The sequence below is a fragment of the Pinus tabuliformis genome, chromosome 9, assembly GCF_031772625.1.
Source record: "Pinus tabuliformis cultivar Carrire ecotype Pingquan chromosome 9, CPIR1, whole genome shotgun sequence".
Classification (NCBI taxonomy): domain Eukaryota; kingdom Viridiplantae; phylum Streptophyta; class Pinopsida; order Pinales; family Pinaceae; genus Pinus; species Pinus tabuliformis.
The window spans coordinates 1,379,906,425-1,379,929,309 of record NC_142307.1 but is presented as its reverse complement, the minus strand read 5'-3'; the positions used below and the strand labels follow the sequence as shown (position 1 = coordinate 1,379,929,309).

General features: G+C 41.5%; 1 protein-coding gene across 3 annotated transcripts; it reads left to right on the top strand.

Moving 5' to 3' along the window:
* The first annotated feature begins 21,353 nt into the window (after positions 1-21,353).
* LOC149153625 (putative histone H2A.1) lies at positions 21,354-22,022 on the top strand. Of its 3 annotated transcripts, none has more exons than XR_016263038.1 (2): positions 21,354-21,800; positions 21,921-22,008. XR_016263038.1 is itself a non-coding variant. In XM_089441203.1 (2 exons), the coding sequence occupies exons 1-2, from the start codon at positions 21,594-21,596 to the stop codon at positions 22,010-22,012; spliced, it is 276 nt and encodes a 91-aa protein (XP_089297329.1). In that variant the 5' UTR covers positions 21,354-21,593; the 3' UTR covers positions 22,013-22,022. The 3 variants fall into 3 exon arrangements, 2 of the variants coding, with proteins under 2 accessions (XP_089297329.1, XP_089297330.1); XM_089441203.1 differs by having other exon boundaries at positions 21,354-21,712; positions 21,856-22,022; XM_089441204.1 differs by having other exon boundaries at positions 21,885-22,008.
* The last annotated feature ends 863 nt before the right edge of the window (positions 22,023-22,885 follow it).

The window sequence follows — 22,885 nt, the reverse complement described above, 5'->3', positions numbered from 1 at the left end:
TCATGTTGTAATACTCCAACGCGCAGCTCAGCTGGGTCACCCATTCAGGTTGCATCACTTCTATTGGTTCCTGGGGTATTTTAAAGATAGCTGCTTTTACTGCTTGTAGTGCATCATCGACAGTATCCCATCAATGATCCTCAAACGTGAAGGTTAACAGGAATCCTTCACGCAAGATATCCCATTCACTTGTTCCATAGCAGAGCTCCGTCTCTATATATCGGTTCATGGGTATAATATCCAGGGTATGACAGAACAGGTGCACCCATTTAGGTTGTGGCTCTTCCCCATAGACCTTTGTCCATTTTTCTAGGTGAGCACGCGGATCATCTCGTCCATCATACTTATCTTTTAATCGCATCTGAGGCTTCCCAAACTACATGTGCATCATCCACCTGCATTTGCGCCAGTCCTCGAAGCTTCCTTGGTGCGTACCCCACCATCTTGTAGGCATAGCACATAGTACCCATTTCAAAGCTTCAACGCGTTGCTACTACGACACTTCTCTTTCAAATCTATTCAGGAATTCATCTACCTCACTAAACCCATCATACATAGGCAGATCCCTTACCTCTGTTGATACGCAACACAGTGATCTTGTCATCATGTTATAGTTCAGTGTGGTTACCTCGTGTAACCGGTTCTGTCATCGTTCTATCTCCTCATCAGAATCCGATGTGTAGGAACTTTCACGCTCCCATGAGATTCGTCCATCCGCAGTTGGATTCACCCAGTATTGTTCTCGCGCGGTTATCTTATATATGTAGTCAAAATTGTCGTCACTGTTGTAGTCGCGCACTAGCTCCGTGTAGCACGATCCTTCTCCAAAGTCCAAAGGTACAACTAAATGCAAAGACTTTTTCTAAAAAATCATCTTGCACTTCTTCAGATTCATCACTCCATTCATATTAGTGGCCCAATCTATTCCTAGTAGCGCAGGGTAGGGATTGTTGTCATCAATAATCTCAATCACTTCGAAATCTACTAGCACACTTGCTCCTTTGATATCCACTGTGATTCCCTGCAATCTTCTCATAGGTAGGATATTTTTCTGGTTTGCCATTTGTAGTTGGATAGGAGACCATTACTATGTAGGTATTCCCATGAGCTCCCATGTTTGCTTTGGCAGAATGTTTGTGTCTAATCCTAGGTCCAGAATCACTTGGTCCATTTCATATTCTCCAACTTGCGCGGTCAATCTCATCTCCCTTCCCGTCCTCGTCATGTGCTTTTCGAGCTTCCAGAATATGCACGGTTCTCCCAGCGCGGTCCTAGCGCATCTATTTATGAGTTCGTGCAGCCCCTTTACAGCCTTGCTGTCATGCAACACCTTCATGCATGTTTCCAGGAACGTTGTGAGCATTGATGGGTCCATTTTCGACTCTAGTCTGTCTTTTCTTCCTAAAGTGGAGGCATCAGCAAAGCTCCTCTTGGGTTCCATGAAGATTTCCTTAGCGCACTCCAAATCAAACTCTAATTCCTTCATTGGAGCCTTGCAAACAAAAGTACTTTCTTTGGACTGCTTTCCCTTCTCATCCCCTATCGTAATTCCACTTCGGAGCACAATATTCACATTAGGGTCTTCCTCGTGCAGCTTAGACCTCATCATTTGTAGGTTCTGAGTCGGGGGAGGTTGGAGTGCTCCTTTATCGCGCAACCTTGCTATCAGTGTGGGAAAATCCTCTGTTTCATGATCAAACAATGTATAATACAATAATGATGGCCGCATTGGATTTGTACAATTACGAGCATAATGTCCTGGCCCTCCGCAATTGTAACATATCAACTATCTGCGACCTCTTCTATGTCCTCCTCCACCTCAGCCACGCCCGTGCCCCTGAAATCTGGTTTGCACCATCCTTGCATTCTGGTCAATGGCACACATTTCAGCTTGAACTTTGTAGGTAGGAGTCTGATCCATCATCAACTCATAACTCCTACAAGTGCGCTCATCATGTTCCACTGACCTACAAAAATTACAGAACAATTATTGTGAATTCTGCGTGTACTTCTACAATAAATGGAAGTTATCTATAGCATTCTTTCCTCCTATCTGAAAAATCATGCACCACAATGCAAGTGTCGTGCTCTGTCCTACTTGTGATTCCAGTCTTAATGGCATTGGTCCTCCTCCCACGAGGTAGTTCATGAACACCGAGAAGTGGTCCTTGTCATGTCCCTGACCCTTGCACTTTATGCACCATACCTCGTCGTGTACTTCTGGGCGAGCTGTCCTGTCTTGTTTCAGACTCTGCATCTCAAGGCACAAGTTTTTCAGCTGTGTGTGGATCTACTAAAATTATAGGTTGGGATCCTACATCAAGTCTCATCGAGTCTCATAGCGATCTCCAATGCCTCTTCCTGAGTTATTATCCTTTGTTGTGACAACATCTTCCTTAAATGTGGCGTTAACAATGCTACAAACCATTTGCAGTGTTGTCCGTTCGTCAGCGTCATGTTAGCTTCGTGAATTGTGAAATTCAATCTCTGATCCAACTCCCTAGGGGTCTCACCTAGTAGCATTGTGATTTCCTTGACCCCAATGATCGACTGTGCCTTTGACTCCCACTTGCTAAATTCTTTGTTTAGCGTAGTTTGAATATCTACGGTCCCCACATTCGAATTGTCATTGGAATGCTTAATGTACCGGGTCAGAGCCTGATCTTGCAGAGCGCTGACTAATGTTGATTTATTTATATTATCATTCGTCACTCCCTGTGCTTCCCATATAGCTTTTATTACCAACCAAAACTGGTCCGGATCTTCACTTCCTACTCTCTTGAACACTGGCAACTTTATTGCACTTGCCATATTGACTTGCAGTGGTAGTGGAGGTGGTATGGGTGAAGATGGGGGTGAATATGGTGAAACTAGCGGCGGTGTGGGTGGGGGTGGTATGAGAGGAATCCTCTACCTTATCAAATTGATCACACTTCTTGGTGAGAAATTCGCGAGCTCTTCCTTGCCCCCTCGCGGAGGTGAAACCAAGGGGCTAGTTTCTAGTTCCATACTACCTTCATTTTTTTAGATCCTCCCACTCCGCGTAGCCCCAAACATCAATTTATTTGCATAACCTGCTTTTCACACAGTAACATTTTAATCCAAGTGTTCAAATGTTAAAGTACTTACCTCACGATCCTTTGAGGAAGCATCATTCTGCCTTGCTATAGCTGACTAAAGTATCTACCGTGAACTCGGTGATGAATCATCCTATAATTTTATCGAGCCAGTGATCAACAACGTGCATGATCTTATCCTCCGATGCTTCCAATATGCGCACAAATTCTAGAGTTCACACGATAGGTCTGTCAATCTTGCACCTTCCTTGGCTATCTTCTAGCTTCACGATCCACTCGTATAGCTCAGTAGGGAAAGATGCAAAGAAAATTTCATGGATATCTGTGTATAAGTAGCAGTCTAACCACTCTTCTTTTAATAGTCATGGGTTCCTATTCTCTTGTTCCACAAACTCGTGAATCTTCCTATCCAACCAATCCTCAATTCCTTTCTTAGTTGGATTCCAGTGATACGACATCAGACATCTCTATGCATATCCCGTTCCCGGCAACGGAACCATTTGTTGGCTTGTTGGGGCCTGACCCAGGTTCAGAGTTAATTAGCCAAACAAATCCTTGTACTACTGGCCCTTTCGGCAACAGTCCGTGGAGTGCTGACTGAGGTTTCACCCAAAGAAGTATGAGGGGGTGTTGGAACCAGGTTTCCTCACCCTTCAGATGTCTGAGGGTTTGATTTGGTCCAATTGCTAGTCCCTACGCGCAAGTTACTTTGCACACCTCCCTAGCCTTTGCGCCCTAATAGATTCACCATCGCGCAACCCTAACCAAGGGCTGCGGGGCTTCCACCCTGCTGGAGCAGCGTTCTGCACTATTTCCCTAAATCACACCCAAAATCTTACTTACCTTTTTACACCAGTTAGTTATCTTCGCGTAAGTAGAAGCCTTGTGTTATATTTATTTATACAGTTCATACATATAAGTTCACGCAGCCAATAAATAGTAAACTTGCAAATTATACCCAATAACACATAAAGCAGGGAAAGATACACAGAAATATGATAAACTTCTCTTTATCAATTATTCCCAAGGTTACAGACTCGACCTCCCATGTGCAATCAGTTGCAGGGGTTCGCGCACTCAACTGCGGACTACTAGGCCTCTGCGCACACAGCTGCAGAGCCTTCTCCTACTCTACAACCCAAGACACACTTTAAATTGCGACTCAAGCTCTTAGACTCCTCATGCTTCTTTTCTATTCCTTCTTCTTCATTTTCTTCTACACTTAGAGCCTCGCTCTATTTATACAATCCAGGTCTATCAAGCCAACATTACATTACAAAAACAAGGGCAGACAACCCTGTGACTCTATTATGACTTCACGCTCTGCGCCCACAAATTGTGGAATCTTTACAAAGGACTTGGTCAAAACTTGGGCTTTAAGCCCCAAAACATTCCTTGGGGGGATTCCATGCCCAACACTATGATCAATGAAATTCAAGATATATTGGAATAATCTTGTCAAGATTTTCAACATGCCAATATTTCCTTCAGATTTTAGGAACTTTGAATTTTATGCCTTTTTGGATCCTCCCCACTAAGAGGCTTTTGGAGCTCTAAAAGGTTCTTAACTAGAAACTAGGCATGAGATCTACCACCCCACTTATCTAGTATTTCTCCACCTTATTCTGTGCATTTGGCTGATCACAAAAAGATGTGTAATAATTATGAAAATTGAAACTATACTATTAGCCATTTTCCCACATCCTTCTGCATGTGTTACTTCATCCAATGTCCATTTAAACACATTAGCATCATTAAAAGATATAAAGGTGCTAATAAAAATGAACTAATAAGATGTGTAATCCTCTTGATAGGTTCCCACGACAAATTCCGATGCTATAAAACACATGTTTTGTCCATGTTTGCAGATATACGCGAAAAGGTCTTGGTCGTCTTCATGAGCCTCTTCAATTTCCTTGTGGTTATCAACGAAGAATCATCCTTCATTTGATGAGCTCTAATGATATACTCTATTCCGTCCTTGAAAAGGTGATACCTATTTTTCCTTATATAATAGATAACCTTCCTATCAAACAAGGAATTCTAAGAACAATTCCACAAATATCCCATGGAACCACATCTAGTTCAACTTCATCCACAAATCTAGATGTAATAGAAAAAATAATCTTACACTTCTCAATAACCTATAACTTAGTGTTGTTACATACCCATCCAAGTGGATAAGGCTTAGGATCCAGTTTTGTTACCAAATTCATAATCTTGACAACTACCTTAGATATCATATTAGCTTGAGAACTAGTGTTAAACAAAGTATTTAATTTTGCATGGTTGTTTACCACCCTTTTGTGAAAGAGTTCATTCTTTTTTGTTTTCGAAATTGAATACAAATTAGAAGAACCAAAACCAATATTTGAAGATGATATACCTTTCAAACCCATAACCACAATTTGTGCCTCAATGCCAGAGTATGATCCCAGATCTTGTTGGGCTACCACTACCATCTTCTACTTTCTCTTCCTATCTCGAAACCACTTAGGCCTAAACTCTGGATGTAGCTTCAAAAAATGATCATCATCATGTCCATGTTCTTTCAATGGGTATAAGAAATTTTATCATCCCTCTTCTTCACAAAAGTTGTTCTCTTTAGCTTCTCCTTTTCTTTCCATTTATCGTCTTTCAACCGAATTCCTTCCACAAATACTGCACCACCTTATTTACCTGCTTAAATATATGTCACTTTTACACAAACGTCATATAGGTTAGATGGGTTCAATAAGAAAATAATATTATGGATATACCCATGCAAAATACAAATATACTTTAGAATAGTATCTTGTGTATTTAGTTCAACATTTAAAGCCAATGCTTTTTTCCTAAATTCCTCTATGAAGTTTTGCACATTTTGGCTTTTATTATATGGAATATCTTTTCATTATAATATTTCCTTTTTGTTATGTTCCAAAGGATAGAATTATTTTTTCAATGCTCACGTAAATTCAAACCATGAGGAAAGTGTTTTATCTTCTCGAAGTCTAGTCTCCTACCATACTAGCACAATACCTTCTAATCGAAGTGAGCTTGTTGGCTTTGTGGGCCCTGACCTTATAGGTTCAACGTTAGTCAGCCAAGAAAATCCCTACACTACTGGTCCTTTCGGCATCAGCCCGCGGAGCACGGACCGAAGTCTCACTCGAAGCAGTATGGGGGATGCTGGAACCAAGTTTCCACACCCTGAGATGGTCGTGATGTCGGTTTATACCCTCTGCCCCTACTTTCGTGCAGGTCACTAAGCCTTAGGGCTCTGTCAACTTACCCTTTATTCTGCCCTTCAGTATCTCCTCCAAGGTGTACGATTGACCTTCACGCAACCCTAACCCATGGTCCAAGTACTTTCACGTAGCTATGAAAATGTATTGTGTAGGTTCCCAAGTTATCTGAAGTGTTTTACTTATCTTGCTAATCAATCACAGTTAGCGTCATGTAAATTGATATCCTTGCGTTCAATTAACTGATACAATCACATACATTCGCGCATCAAATAAGATTTTTAAATTAAACCCAAAATGTAATATAATCAGATGCATTAACAGGGACTAAATACACAGTAATTGAAAAATACTTCTCTTTATTGATATTTTTCAATTTGATACAAACTCTATCCACCTTGCACACATAGCTGTAGGGGTCCACACACTCAACTGCGGACTTCCACCCTAGGCCTCTACGCACTCAGTTGCAGAGCCTCTATCTACGCTAAGACCTAAAATACTTAGACTTCTCTACCAAAACTCCAATGATTATTTTTTCTCTTTTTCTTTTGCCTTCTCCTTAGAGCTTACTTACTTATCTCTTTTTTATACAATCCCATGGTTCGTGGACTATGGGTAGATATTTACAGCCCACTTAACACTTTAAAAAATAAGGGCAGACAACCCTTTATGACTCTTGACACCTTCGCACTTCGCGACCATAAAATGCGGAGACTTTACAATTTTATTACAAAATTATTCCAAAATATGGGCTTTTAGCCCCAAAACTACTTTTGGGGGAACCCGTTCCCAACAGGCCCCAAACAAAAACATGGTGACTCGCCCTCGAGTCACTCTATGGGCGTAGAGATCCTGGTGTGAGGACCTCCCAGCTCGACCTGTATGATGGCAACCTCGGCGGTGCACTGTGCGACCGCTTGCTTCACTTCTTCAACCAACTGCTCTGTCGCTAGTCTTGAACTGTTAGCTTGAAGCTTTTGCTGAGTCACTTGTAGACTAGCAAGATTGCCTTCAATGGAGGCCATGATCAAATAAGCCTCGTCCAACTAGGGCTCCAAGCACACATTCAGGATTGCCGCTTTGTGCTGCACTGCATCTACCTGCTCCTTCAATGTTTTGGCCTCGTGCAGCTTCGCTAGTCTCTATGTGAGAGCGACGATGCACGATGTACCTTTTAATTCGTCATAGCACTGTTGTAGTTCTCGTGCTTCTGACTCCAGCCGCTGTTGATCTGAAAATGAGATTTTAGACTAATATTAAGGTATTACAAACTCATGTCCGGGATTTGCCTATATTACTTAGTGCAACGGATCGAAAATATTGCGAATAATATAGACAATGAAGCAGTTAGAAAAACATAACAGATACACACATAACACAACAAATAATCAAGGGGTTCACCCAAAAATCTTGGGCTATGTCTGCTGGTCCAGCTTTTAGTGGTGACCTCTCTATTATGTCTTCAAGAGTAGAGTTTTTACAAATGTGAGCTCAAATTGAGTCTCAACACAACAGGAATAAAACAACAGGGCTTTACTTGGATCCCCCAAGTCTTTTCTGAGTACACAAACTCTCCCTCTCACTCTCTTTCTCTGTCTTCTCCTTGTCTCAACACTGCTTGCTTATGTCTTTGTCATTCAGTGGCTTTTAAGCCAATGGACGCTTGTCTGTTCGTCTTCCCTTTAAAGTTCTCTGGCTTCCGGCCTCTGTCCGTTCAAATCCCCTCTTGGCGTTAAAAAATCATTATTAAACGTCTTCAGGGATGGTGGCCACCTGTTTTGTAACGGAAGGGACCACCGGTGCATTGAAATCCCAAAAATAGACGTTCTCTATTTACACAGAAAATTGTAAAATCCACCAAACTGCCTTTTATCAAACTTCAAATATTATCAATTCTGCCCTATAATCCTTTCAGATCTGCCTTTGGTCACTATCGCAAGTCCACCATTGATCTATATGATCATTGATCCAATGGTTGCTATTCATTTCGGGCGGCTTATGTTCCCGGAGATCCCAATCGAAAAGGTGGTTTTCTCTCTCTGACGCTAAGCCACGTGACGGCTAGTGTATGGGCTCGGGCGGAGCCCATCCAATACCACTTACCGCCTAAGGCCCGCCCGAAATCCCACTCATTACGAAACTCAAAATATATATTGCTGCATGTATAAACCATTTTGGGTCCGTTTTATCGCTCCATTCACATTTCCATTGTTTTTTGTTTATTTAACGAAAATGAAAATTTACATAGGAAACCCCTTTTCTTCCAGAACTCAAAATATATATATTTGTACCTATGAGACCCGTTGGGTCCAGCTTTATTGCAAGCTGCATATGTATTGTCCCCGCTCCTCTGTATTTTCGCGATGCGATTTTGCGATGTGACATATCGCAATCGCATATCACATAGTCCTCGGGCCCTAGTAAGTCCTTCTGTGTGTGTATTAGTGATGTGATGGCGCGAGTAGATCTAGACCGTTGATTTGCACGCATAGATCAATGGCTCTCGTTTAATCGCGCCGATCGCTATCGTGATTTCCCATAAGGCTGCTTCTAATGGACTCCGCTTGCCACCTCCGACTGCGATACGCCGATTAGATCTGGACCGTTGATCGGCCAGATCCGACGGCTCCTGTGTGAAGTTGCTTAAGCCTCTGATAGACTCTATTTTCACCATTTCTTCTTGTTTTTCCTTTGCGATAGTGTAATCTGCCTTTTGTAAAGGTTTTTCTCATGTGATAGTTTTTTTATTTTTGAAGACTTAGAGGGTTTTTAGGATCCATTTTGGATCACACACTCCCACTAAAAAAGCTTTTAGACCACCAAAAGTTGTTTTTAAGCATCGATCAAGTGAGGATACAACTTCCTCACTTGTCCAATCTCTATCCATCTTGCACTGCTTGGTTTTGAACCTTTGAGTCTGATTCTCAGGTACTCAACATCCCCTCTGCGCGTAGTTCTCACCTTCCTATCCAAAACTGTGTATTCCTGCAACTCATTGAGATATTCAGGTAACAAATCATCAATAGAAGGCAACTGAATTTGCTCTTCGGTATCTTCAATCAATGAAGGTTCATATAGTCTCAAGTTCCCTGCATTAACAACTGAATAAATATGCATATAAGCTGGAAAATCAAGGCAAAAATCATTTTCACCAATTTTCTCAAGTATCTTGAAAGGCCCATACCTTATTGGCTTTAGCTTCTTACCTTCACCTTGCATTCTGTATTTGTTGATGTACAACCAGACTTGATCACCAACTTGGAAGCTATGCTCAATTCGATGCTTGTCATGCCTTTCCTTGTACTTGGCCTGGCTTCCTTCCAGCTATTCCTGCACTGCCTGGTGAATTCCTTGGATTTGTTCAATGAACTTGGTTGCTTTGTCCACATCACTGTGTCCATCAATTGCTATGTCTTTACTAAAGACAAAATCCAAGGGAGACTTTGGTATAAAACCAAAACAAGTCTCAAAAGGAGATCTCTGAGTAGAAGAGTGCTTGGCACGGTTGTAAGCATGTTGCACATAACACAAATGTTCGTCACAAAGCTTGGGATGCTTGCTGCAATAGCCCCTGAGCAAATGGATCACTGTCATATTGAACACCTCTGTTTGGCCATCTGTTTGTGGATAAAATGTTGTGCTCTTCTTCGATCTAGTGTCCATCAATTCCCACAGACTTGACCAAAACTTCCCAACAAATAAGGAATCTCGATCGGATACAATGGAAGTGGGTAACCAAAAATGAACCCATACATGCTAAAAGAACAACTTCACTGTTTGTTTAGTTGTAATTTGCTTGTTACAAGGTATTAAAATACACATTTTGCTAAACCCATCCACAATAACATATAAATAATCATGACCTTTTATAGAATTTGGCAATCCCCCAACAAAGTCCGTGGAAACACTTTCCCAAGGATGAGAAGGAACTGGAAGTGGAGTGTACAAGCCTAATTTTCTATTACTAGGCTTGCTTTTAGCACACATAGTACACCCTTTAATATATCTAGAAATTGTTTCATGCATTCTTGGCCAATAACAAAACCTTTGCAACTGTGCAACTGTTTTACTTACACCAAAATGACCTGATATAAGAGAAGTATGTGCTTCTCAGATTATGTTAACTCTTTCAGTTTGTGGAATGCATAACTTTCCCAAATGATATAAGAGTTGGTCCTTAACATGATAATCCAATTCTTCTACTTGTTTTCCCTGACTTAAAGTTGCATATACATATTTAAAATCTACATCTTGAGCATATTGTTCAATGTAGCTTTCATGCATTATTGAGTTATGCTTAAGTATGGTAGATGCATTTATGATTGGTCTTGATAGCATATCTGCAACCTTATTGTGTATGCCTTTCTTATATCTGAAGACAAGATGAAACTGCTATAGAAAACCCATCCACCTATAGTGTCTTGATTGTTGCAATTTAGTTTGTGAGTGCAAATATTGAAGTGGTTGATGATCTATATGTATGATTGTTTCCTTTCCCATTAGGTAATGTTTCCACTTTTTCACACTCTGTTTTAATGCATACAATTATTTATCATATGTGGGATAATTAACTACTGCAGAAGTAAATGTCTTAGAATGATAACATATGGGTTTACCATGTTGCATCGACACTGCTCCCATGGCATAGTCACTGGCATCTGTTTCAATCTCAAATGGTCGTTGAAGATCTGGCAGTGCTAGTACTAGTGTTGTAATACTTTTTTCTTTTAAGGTGTTGAAGGCTTTCTATTATTTGCCTCCCCACTGAAACACCTTATTCAATCCTGTCAAAGCATGTAAGGGAGCTGCAATCAAGGAAAAGTTAGCAATAAACTTTCTCCAATATTGTGCTGCTCCTAGGAAACTCCTAACGTCTGTCGCAGATTTGGGTTTAGGCTAGTTCACAATGACTTCAATCTTAGAGGGATCTATCTTCAATTCACCACCCCTTACAATATGACCCAAATAATTTAAAGATGTTTTTCCAAATTCACATTTTGATAACTTCGCATAGAGATTTTCTCTTTTCAAAACATCTAAAGTCTGCTTTACATGCTTCAAATGTTCTTCCCACGTTTTACTGAAAACAAGAATGTCATCTAAATATACAATTACAAAATCATCAATAAAAGGCTTGAGTACATCATTCATAACTCTCATGAAAGTGGGAGGAGCATTAGTTAAGCCAAAAGGCATAACCAGCCATTCATACAACCCTTGCTATGTTTTGAAAGTAGTCTTCCATGCATCTTGTTCTGCTACTCTAACCTGATGATAGCCACTACGCAAGTCTAACTTGGAAAAGTAAACTACTTCTTTGAGTTGATCCAATAGATCATCAATGTGAGGAAGATGATAACGATTTTTTATCGTTATTTTATTCAGTGCTCTATAATCAATGCACATCCTCCATGAACGATCTTTCTTTCTCACCAGTAATATTGGAGATCCACATGGTGATGTGCTTGGTCTTATGAACCCTTTATTGAGCAGTTCCTCTACCTGCTTCTTGATCTCTGCATTCTCTAAAGCGGATAACCTGTACTTTCCGATGTTAGGCAATGGAGCATCTTGCTGCAAATGAATATCATGTACTATTTCCCTTTTGGGTGGTAGACCTTTAGGTTCTTGAAATAGGATATCATATTCTGAAACAACTTTAACTAAATCAGATTTCTATTTAGCATCACAGCCTTCAAATGCATTGGTTTTATCAGGGTTCTTTTCCTTTACAACCATTAGTAAAAATTGCTTGCATGAATTTAAAATTCTTTTCATTTGCCCTAAGTTTATGAGAGAATAGTTATTTTTGAGTTTATGAGCTCTTACAACATATTCTATTCCATCTTTAGTGAGTTGATACTTATTTTCAGCTCTATAGAAAATGGCTTTTCTATCATACAAGTAAGGACTTCCTAAAACAATACCACATATATCCAAGGGAACTATATCTAACTCAACCTCATCTACAAATGTTGACCCAATAGCAAACCTAAGTTTACATTGTGTAGTCACTTGTAGCTTTGCTTTATCACATACCCAACCTAATGGATATGGCTTCTTGTGAGGTGTTGTTAGTAAGCCCAACTTCTTTACAATTGTTTTAGAAATCAAGTTTACTTGTGATCCACTATCAAATAAAGTATCAATCTTTTGGTGCTTGGAAATAACTCTGATATGAAAAATCTCATGTCTCCTCCTCTCATTATCTTCATTATCAATAGATTGTGCAAAATTACTTGTAGATGCTTCAGAATTTTTACCTTTTACACATGTGGTTGTGGCTGTTGTTTCATCACCTGAGTCTGACCCCAAGTCTTTCTGAATAGCTGCAGCAATCTTCTTCTTCTTACCACTGAACTTCTTAGGTTTCAGCTCCAAATGCAAAGACCAACAGTGTTCATCATCGTGTCCATCCTTCTTGCAATGAGTGCATGAAGGTTTGTCTTTTTGTACAGCGTTTGTCTTCCTCTCCTTCCATTTCAGCTTCTTCTTTTCCTTGTTCTTGCTTACAGAGGGTTTTGATGATCCCCCTTGATGATCCCCCAATCTCTGGGTTCACATTCTTGCCTCTAGCCTCTAGATGTGTAGCCTAAACTAATACATCATCTAGGCTAGTGGGGTTAAACATGAGAATGGTGTGCTTCAAATAGCTATGTAGACCACCTATATACTTCAGCAAAGTTTCAGGTCAATCTAGAGATATGCATAGAGTTAAAGCTCTTTTTTTAAATTCTTGGATATAACTTTGTACACTTTGGCCCTTTAATCGGCGAAGAGTTTTCCAACTCATCATTTCTTGCTACATATAAGGTAGTGGATAGAACTATTTTTTAATGGCAGAAACAAATTCATTCCAGGCAGAAAGAATTTTACCATGTCTTTTCAGATCAGCTTGTGTCTTGCCTTCCCACCACACTAGTGCAATTCCTCCAAGGCGAAGGCTAGCTAGTTGAATTTTTCTCCTTTCTGAATCAATTTTTTGCACCCTGCAATATACATCAATCTGTCTAATCCAGTTATCTAGCTTTTCTGCATTTAATTCTCCATCATAGATTGGCAAATCAAACTTTACATCTAATTTAATCAAAGATGTTTTCTTCTTTTTCTTTTCAGGGCTAGGAGATGAGGATGATGGAGGTGATGGTGGAGGAGATGATGGAGGAGGCTTTTCCCCTTTCCCTTTGCCCTCTAGGGAGGCATCTAGAGAAGGTTCCTCTGCTCCTTTGTATTTTTTGGGTGTTGAAGTGCTTTCACCTCGACCCTTCTTAAATTCTTGATACATTTCTTCCACCATGGCTCACATGGCCATAAAATTGTCCATGAACTAAGATTCTGATTCCAATGGGACTTCTCCAGCCATTCTCCTCTGAGAGTAGACTCTTCCAATCTCTGGATTAGCCTCAACAAGTTCTCCTTCTCCTAGTTTGAGCTTTGACCTAGTTAGCATTCAACAATCCAACACAAGCTTGTCTAACCTTAGCAAACCTAAAGCTCTGATACCACTTGATCTGAAAATGAGATCTTAGACTAATATTAAGGTATTACAGACTCATGTGCAGGATTTGCCTATATTACTTAGTGCAACGGATTGAAAAGATTGTGAATAATATAGACAATGAAGCAGTTAGAAAAACATAACAGATACACACATAACACAACAAATAATCAAGGATTTCACCCAAAACTCTTGGGCTATGTCTCTTGGTCTAGCTTTCAATGGTGACCTCTCTATTATGTCTTCAAGAGCAGAGTTTTTACAAATGTGAGCTCAAATTGAGTCTCAACACAACAGGAATAAAACAACAGGGCTTTACTTGGATCGCCTAAGTCTTTTCTGAGTACACAGACTCTCCCTCTTACTCTCTGTCTCTATTTTCTCTCTGTCTCAGAACTGCCTGCTCCTGTCTCTGTCATTTAGTGGCTTTTAAGCCAATCAACGCTTGTCTATTCGTCTTCCCTTTTGGGATCTATGGATTCCAGCCTCTATCCATTCAAATCCCCTCTTAGCATTAAACAATCATTGTTAAACATCTTCAAGGATGGTGGCCACCTGTTTTGTAACGGAAGGGACCATTGGCGCATTGAAATCCCAAAAACAGTCGTTCTTTGTTTACATAGAGAAATACATAGAAAAACAGTAAAATCTGCCAAGCTGTCCTTTATCGGACTTTAAATATTATTAATTCTGCCCTATAATTCTTTCGGATCTACCTTTGGTCACTATCGCAAGTCCACTGTTGATCTATATGATCGTTTATCCAACGGTTGCTATTCATTTAGGGTGGCTTATGCACCCGGAGATTACCCGCCTGAAAAGGTGGATTTCTCTCTCCGGCATCAAGCCACGTGGCGGCCAATGTATGGGCTCGGGCGGAGCACGTCCAATACCACTTACTGCCTAAAGCCCGCCTGAAATCACACTCATTAAGGAACTCAAAATATGTATCGCTACATGTATAAACCCTTTCGAGTCCATTTTATCGCTCCATTCGCATTTCCTTTTTTTTTTGTTTATTTAATGAAAATGAGAATTTACAGAGGAAAACCTTTTCTTTCGAAACTCAAAATATATATATTTGTACCCATATGACTCGTCGGGTCCAGCTTTATCGCAAAGTCACATATGTATTGGCCCCGCTACTCTGTATTGTCGCGTTGCGACATATTGCAATCGCATATCGCAAAGTCCTCGAGCCCTGGTAAGTCCTTTTGTGTGTATTGGCGATACGATGGCGCGAGTAGATCTGGACCGTTGATCTGCGTGCATAGGTCAACATCTCTCGTTTAATCGCGCTGATCGCTATCATGATTTCCCATAAGGCTACTTCCGATGGACTCCGCTTGCCACCTCCGACTGCAATACATCGATTAGATCTGGACCATTGATCAACCAGATCCGACGACTCCTGTGTGAAGTTTCTTAAGCGTCCAATAGACTCTGTTTTCACGATTTCTTCTTGTTTTTTCTTTGCGATAGTGTAATCCGCCTTTTGTAAAGGTTTTTCTCATGCGATAGTTTTTAATTTTTGAATACTTAGAGGGTTTTTGGGATCCATTTTGGATTAATTGTACATTAGGATCCTCTTGCAGATTCGTCAGGACCTCGAATGACTATTCAAACAGCTGTGTGCAGTCTGCTACTACATTGTCTACCGCTGCTATTGCCTTTGTGATAGCGGTTGTGCACTACTCCTTTACTTCTGGTGGATTTCAAGGCTGGGCCTTCAACTTTAAATCTACAATCTGTAGGTTCAGCTCCAGTTGAACCTTAGTCAACTTTGTGCGAGCATCACGCACCCCTGTAGCAAGCTTGCGAATGCACACCTCAACCGATTCTCCCTCGAGAATGGCCAACTCCGGGACCATTCAGCATGGTTCCTCCACGACCTGAACTATGTGCTTGTTTCGATCAGTTACCTCAGTCAAGGTGGCAATGGCAGAGTCTCATTGTAGGGCTAGATGCACATTATTGATCTATTGTTCACTTATCACTTAAACAACACGCTTTTCACAGGCCTTGAGCTCCGCGAACACCCCATCCTACAATAGGTGGAGCACCTCCCCGGGAAGCGCTACCAAGTTCAATTACACTCCCTTGAGGGCGTTGATAGCGGGCCTGTCAGCTTCGTTTTCTATGGTTAGTGCTCCATCCGGCAGCACTATCGCTCGAGAGTCCTTTGCATGCAACATCTCGGTAGCTTCTAAAGTACCGATGGCGAGGCTGGTGGACACCGTGCCAGCCTGTCATGCGTGGATCTGGAACTCATGCAAACCCATCTAGATGGCCCCCAATAGTTGTTGTTATTTCTATTCGAACTGCTGCAGTACCTCTGCGGTGACATCCTGCACCATGTCTCCAATGTCATTCAAATCTCCCTCTGTTAGGGTGATTGGGTCCAACGACATCTTACTGGCCTTGGATTTCTTCCACAGCCGCACTTTTTCTTATTCTCTTGAATGTTTGAAGTGGTACGACGCTATCTACAGGTTTGCTCCATGTTGCTATGTTTTCTCGTTTGTTTCTTCCTTTGTTTCGAGTGAAGGCAAACTCACACCTTTGTCAGAGCCATGCTCTGTTCCACCTGTTGTCTTTTCCACCTGGTGGGTGGCATCGCACTCTGCCTAGGCTGTGTCAGTGGCCTCCTTCTTCCTCTTCTTGGCTACCTGCATGGCGGACTTGCTTGACTCCACCGCCAAGTCTGAGGCAGTGTGCCACTCTGCCGGCTAGCGATCAAGAACTGCATCAATCACATTATTTGTTTCCAAGTAAGGCAATTCATGCCACTTCTTCTCAGGATTCTTCCATGCCCTGATCGCGATGCACTCAAAGTCTGCCTTGAACTCCATGTACTCCTACAATTTTTCAAACAAAGTAGGCGACAATCGTTGTTTGCGATTGATAGCCATGCATATATTCATTTCCATTAAGATACAGAAGATCTTGCTATCCTTGATTTACTCAGCATCCTTGGTTGCCCACAGCCAAGCATACTTCGCTACTTTCGGTAGGTCCAGCGCGAGCAAGGGGAATTAACTGTCTTCTGACAGCTCCCAGGCTACCAGAACAATGGATAGCAAGAGCCATGCATAGTGGAAGGTATTGCTGAGCTCTTGTGCTTCATGGTAGTTCACAAGGAACTCACCGCATAGATAATGCGCCCAATTAAACTGGACTCCTTAAGCTCTTTGGGCTACTAGAGCAATGATCGGTGTTGACACTTCATCTGCACGACACTTTCGCATAACTTTTCCTACCAAAATCTGTGTGGCCACCTTGACCGTAGGGTCAAAGATACTCGAGATGATATGGCCTCACAGCTTCTTTACGAGCTTGAATTTATCCTTCATGGCCTCTACGAGGTCCTGCTCGCCACCTTTTTTGACAAAAATTATGGACAGATTTTCCCCTGTATAGGGCAGCCACGTGATCCTATGGATCAACCTGTCGGTGATGGGTATCAGCTCCTCCAGCCATAGACACCCATCATGCACCAAGCATAGCAGCTGCTTGATAACCAATACTGTAATGGGTGTGCAATTGTAGTGTGACACCTATAGTAGGTTGAGCAAACCTGCCTTGTCTACTCCCCTGAGCCACTTTTGTGGTTCCAATGCAGTCATCTTGGTGGTTGTGTGAACAACGAAGTGCACTATTTTTTCTGTCTCTAAGGGTGGGAAATTCTCAGTGTCATCTAAGTCCCAATATTCCAGTTTCAACAGTGGAACCTACCCCAAGCATGGTCCTTCAAAGACAATCTCGTCTAGAAGTAGAGGTATGTGCAGGGCGACCTTGCATTCATCGATGTCCTTCGAAACTTTGGTCTTGCCTTTGAGCAGAGGGACATATTCGACCAACTTAGTGATAGGTTCAGAACCCTTGACTTCAACGTCCTCCACTTCCACCCCCAAATCCTCATCATCCATTGAGATGTCCTCAATTTCTTCCTCCTCTAGTTCTAAGTCAATGGTTTTTCCCTTTTCCTGTGTGGTGGGCTTGTCCTTCTGTGGGTTTATTTTAGGCGATGCATGCACTAGTATCGTAGCCTGCTTGCTCTTCTTATCCTTCACACTCTCTTTCATTGGGGTAGGCTTTGGTCTAGGCATCCATGGTCACTTGGGGACTTCAGCTAGTACCTCTGCAACCTCTGGAGTAGCTCCTTTTGCCTCCATAACAACCTCTGGCACAGCCCCCTAGGCTGTCACTGCTTCGAAATCCATAGCTTTTGATCCTAGGATGAAGTCACGAATGAAGTTGCAGTTGGACTTTGGAAATCGATCAAACACTGGGTAGTCAAGAAATTCTTCGAAGAATGCGTGGATCATGCACATCTGAGAGCTCACCAACTCAATGTTCAAAATGCCAAGTGTTTTTCGTTGGGTCTCCACCTGTAATTTATAGGCCATTTTGAATTCAAATCTAACCATTCCCCCCACATTCAGTTCATTAATGCCAGATTGGCGGTAGATTTCCAAGGATCTTACCCATAAATTTTGTCTTAAATGTTGGTCGCCTGCTCCATTTGGCCACATTCTTATCGTCAAATCATGAACAAAGACTTAAACAGTCACTTTCCGGCTAACCTACGTGATTTCTCCCCTGGTAGCACAACTCTCTTCCCACTGTTGTGGACCTTGTGACATCTCCTCATTCTGTGCAATCCTCCAATCGCGGAGTTCCCCAACCTGGGCAGTGTAGTTTATAGTCCTGCAACTCCTTTCAACTGCCGAGAGCGCTAAGACTATGCTACCTTCATATAGTCACCTGGCTGGATCACCGGTGTATGCCTTCAATCAGTTGCCATTCACCTTGCCTGGGAAGGGATCTCTATTCAATTTAACCAACTGAACCACTCCACCGTCAATAATCTCCTTACTGACATAGGGCCCTAGCTAGTGCATTCTGAATTTCCCTGGAAATTTATCAAACTTGCTGCCATATAACAAAACTAGATCATTTACCTTAAAGGTGAGTAGTTTAATGTGTCGATCATGCCATGCTTTTTTGCGCTGCTTTTGGACTTGTTGGTGAAATCCAGCGAGAAATATTTATTCCTCAAGTTCAGCAAGCTACGTGAGCCTTTCTTCCAAGGCTCTGCAATCTGTCATACCCATGAGTGCTGCTATGCGCAAAATAGGCACAATGTATTCCATGGGCATCACTGCTTCAACACCATATACAAGCCTAAAGGGTGTCTGTCCAGTCAACTTTTTGCATATCGTTCAATAGGCCCATAGTACTGCGGATATGCATAGGTCCTAATCACTTCACTGAGCATTTAAACCTTGGTTAGCATGTTCTCTGGTACCTTATTAAATGCTTCCATCGTCCCATTAGCTTGTGGGTGATAAGGCGTACTTTTCTAGTGATACACCTAAAATTTCTCCGTCAGCGCGCTGATCGTTCGCTCAGAAAGTGTGTACCGATCACTCATAAAAACCTTTGGAAACCCAAATCACGTTAGTACATACTCAAAAAGAAACTTCGCAGTAGTCGCGCCTGTGCAGTCCTTCACAGGCTGTGCCTCTGCCCATTGAGTCAAATACTCAGTCGCGGTGATAATGTACCACACTCTCGTCTTCTTTCCTTGGGGTTGAATGGGTCCCACAAAATCTATTTCCCATTTCTCGAAAGGTTATAACGTCATTTGTGGGTTTAGGGGTAGCTCATCTCTCCGCGATGGCCTTCTAGTCCTTTGACACACGTCGTATGTCCTACAGTAGGCTTTGGAATCCTGATGGAGGGTTTCCCACCACAACCCTACGAATAGAATCTTCTATCTAGTCGCTCTTCCTGCATAATAGCCTCCCGCGACACCCCCATGAGTGTGCACGAGGATACTGCTCCTTTCAAACTCCAGTACATATTGTCATAATACTTCGTCAGACCCCATTTTGTACAAATGTCCGATTTTAATAGAAAAGTCTGTCATGCGCACCACTAACTCATTTTTTTGCTGGATGGTGTAGCCTTCCGGGGTAGTTCCTGTCGTTAGGAAGTGTACAACATCTTCAAAGTGACCATCTGCGACACACACTACAAAGAGCTGCGCTTCAGGCAATCCCTCCTCCAAATTAGTGGGCTCTTCCCCCATTTCGATGCATTGCAGATGGTCTGGTTTCGCGTTCAGTCATCTAGGCTTCACAATAACTTCAAAATCATACTCCTAGAACAATAATAACCACCTACAGATTCTCCCCCACAACACAGGATTATTAATCAGGTACTTCAACACAGAATGATCTGTATACATCTTAAAATGTCCACCCAGCAAATGTTTTCTAAACTTTTGGAGCGCATATACCATGGCTAATCCTTTGCGCTCAGTGGTGGAATAGTTCTTCTCAGCCTTGGATAACTTCCTTTGTGCGAATGCTATAGGATGGTCCAAGTCTGCTCCGATGGCCTGTGTCAGTACTGCTCCTAGTGCTATACATGACGCTTCTAAATGTACATGAAACTCCTTCTTCCAATCGAGGAAGACTAAAATCAGCGCAGTGACCATTTTTCCTTTCAGCACATCCAAGATTTTCTGATAGTCCTCATTCTAACAGAACGTTATACGCTTTTTCAATAGCTTCTCCATAGGCACAATGATTTGGGCATAACCCTTGATAAAGTTCCTGTAGTACCCAGTATGTCCCAAGGTCGCGCGTTGCTGTTTCACACTCCTCAACACCTCCAAGTTAAGCATCACCACGATCTTCATAGGATCTACCATCAGTCCCTCTCTACAAATCACATGACCCAACAGAGTCCCAAAAGGAACACAACAGACATTTCTTCAGATTGAGTGTAATCTGGTACCTTCGACAAGTATCTAGCATTAAGCGCAAGCTGGCCACGTGGCATTTTACCAACCCAAACACAGTCATGTCATCAAAGTACACCTCTAGAAACTTTTGAATGAAATATTTGAATGCAGCAATGACTATGCACGAAAAAATCGTAGGTGCATTCTTTAATCCGAAAGGAAACAAAACCATTTGTTGGCTTTGTAGGCCCTGACCCAGGTTCACTGTTAGTCAGCCAAACAAATCCCTACACTACTGGCCCTTTCGGCATCAGCCCGTGGAGCGCGGACCGAAGTCTCACCCAAAGCAGTATGTGGGGATGTTGGAACCAAGTTTTCGCACCCTGAGATGGTCATGATGTCGGTTTATACCCTCTACGCCTACTTTCGCGCAGGTCGCTAAGCCTTAGGGCTCTGTCATTCTATCTTTTATTCTACCCTTCAATACCTTCGTGGGTGTACGATTCACCTTTGCACAGCCCTAACCCGTGGTTTAGGTACTTTTGCGCAACTATGACAATGTATTGTGTAGGTTCCCAAGTTATCTTAAGTGTTTTACTTATCTTACTAATCAATCACAGTTAGTGTCACGTAAACTGATATCCTTACTTGCATTCAATTAACCAATACAATCACATACATTCATGCATCAAATAAACATTGTAAATTAAACCCAAAACATAATATAATTAGATGCATTAACAGGGACTAAATACACAGTAATTGCAAAATACTTCTGTTTATTTATATTTACGCCGTAAGGCGTTTCCATTTGAAATCAACTCTCCTCTGGAATTACGTGTACAATTCTGAGCCTTTGATTTAATTGTTAGACGATTAAAACAATCCTGCCCATCCAATTTATTTAACTACAAATTATACAAATTATAAAAATGAAATGCGAACCAGCAGATCGACGGTGTCTCTTCGGCATCTGCATTTTTGTGTACTGTGTAACTCCTGGATTGTTGTAAACTGACAGAGCGCTACCTATGGAAACCTCTACTAAGTCAGGGAAAGGTGCAGGGGGCCGAAAGGGAGAATCCAAGAAAAAGCCCGTCACGAAATCAGTGAAAACCGGCCTTCAATTTCCTGTTGGAAGGCTCGCCAGGTATCTGAAGAATGGCAGATATGCCAAGAGGGTTGGGATTGGAACCCCCATTTTTCTTGCAGCTGTGCTTGAATACCTAGCACCTGAGGTAAATATTGATATGAATTCTGTTTTTAACACATTGATTTGGTTCTATGATGTAGCGATTTGTTTGGTGGTTCCATTGTATCAGTGGCTTTTGTCAATTACCTCAAGTCTCAGAATTTAGGTTTTTGCCGAAAATATCCATCTCAACAGTACTCTACATTTTCTTCACCCGATCCTCAACGCGGTTACACCGGCTTTTTAGAAGGATGGTAAGCATTCATTGAAGACCTATTGGATTTTATCTAATGATTTATTTGGTTTGGTTTGATGATCATATTGTTGTATATTATTTGTTCTCGTTGCATGTGAATTGGGTTAGGTCAAGTGTTAATTGGCATTTGCCAACACTATTGAACATTTTTTATGGATCCCTAAAGCTAGTTGTACCTTCCACAGTATATGCTGACTAGTATCTCAATCATGCAGGGAACCTGGCTTGCTGTGGTTCCCTTTTATCTTGGTTTATCTCCATGGATGGGTTCAGTAGTCTTTTCTACAAGAAATTATTTTTGACTTTATTCATATTATTGCCATTGATAATTTGTTGATGTTGTTGGTGATGCGTGTAGCATGGCAGCTCTTTGTTGCTGGTGTTTACTTGAGGAGTGCTGCCCGTGATATGGTATAAATGGATATGAGGGCATCAATTGATTTGAACACATGCAATGATTTGCGAGAGTAATAACTGGGCCATCTAGTTTGAAGCTTTTCCCCGTTGTTCTGTTTCTTGACTCTCCCAAACAAGATTAAGAGCGAGAAGGTATTAATGTGGACAGACACATGTTGAAGTAGTATTTTCCATGTTGCATTAGTAGTAGACCGTTTGACATTACCATCATTAATAGCTGAAATGGGTTGGTTTTATATTGTAAAAATCTATTGTATTATTGCTTGAAAATTGCTGCAAAGCTGAAATGTTAGTTAATTACACTATATATTCAGTATATGTAACACGGGCTTTTTGGGTTTATTATACATTTTAGATCTGGAACCATGCCACGGGATATATATATAAGAGGATTTTCTTAAGAATTATGAATATCCTTTTTATTTGGTGAGTACTGCCTTTTGTTCAAGGCATAGTAT

Excerpts from the sequence above, each read along its gene's own strand:
- LOC149153625 (XM_089441203.1), top strand. The coding sequence starts at position 21,594 with ATGGAAACCTCTACTAAGTCAGGGAAAGGTGCAGGGGGCCGAAAGGGA. Across the intron at positions 21,713-21,855 it reads CCTGTTGGAAGGCTCGCCAG|CGATTTGTTTGGTGGTTCCA; the intron begins GTATCTGAAGAA and ends TCTATGATGTAG.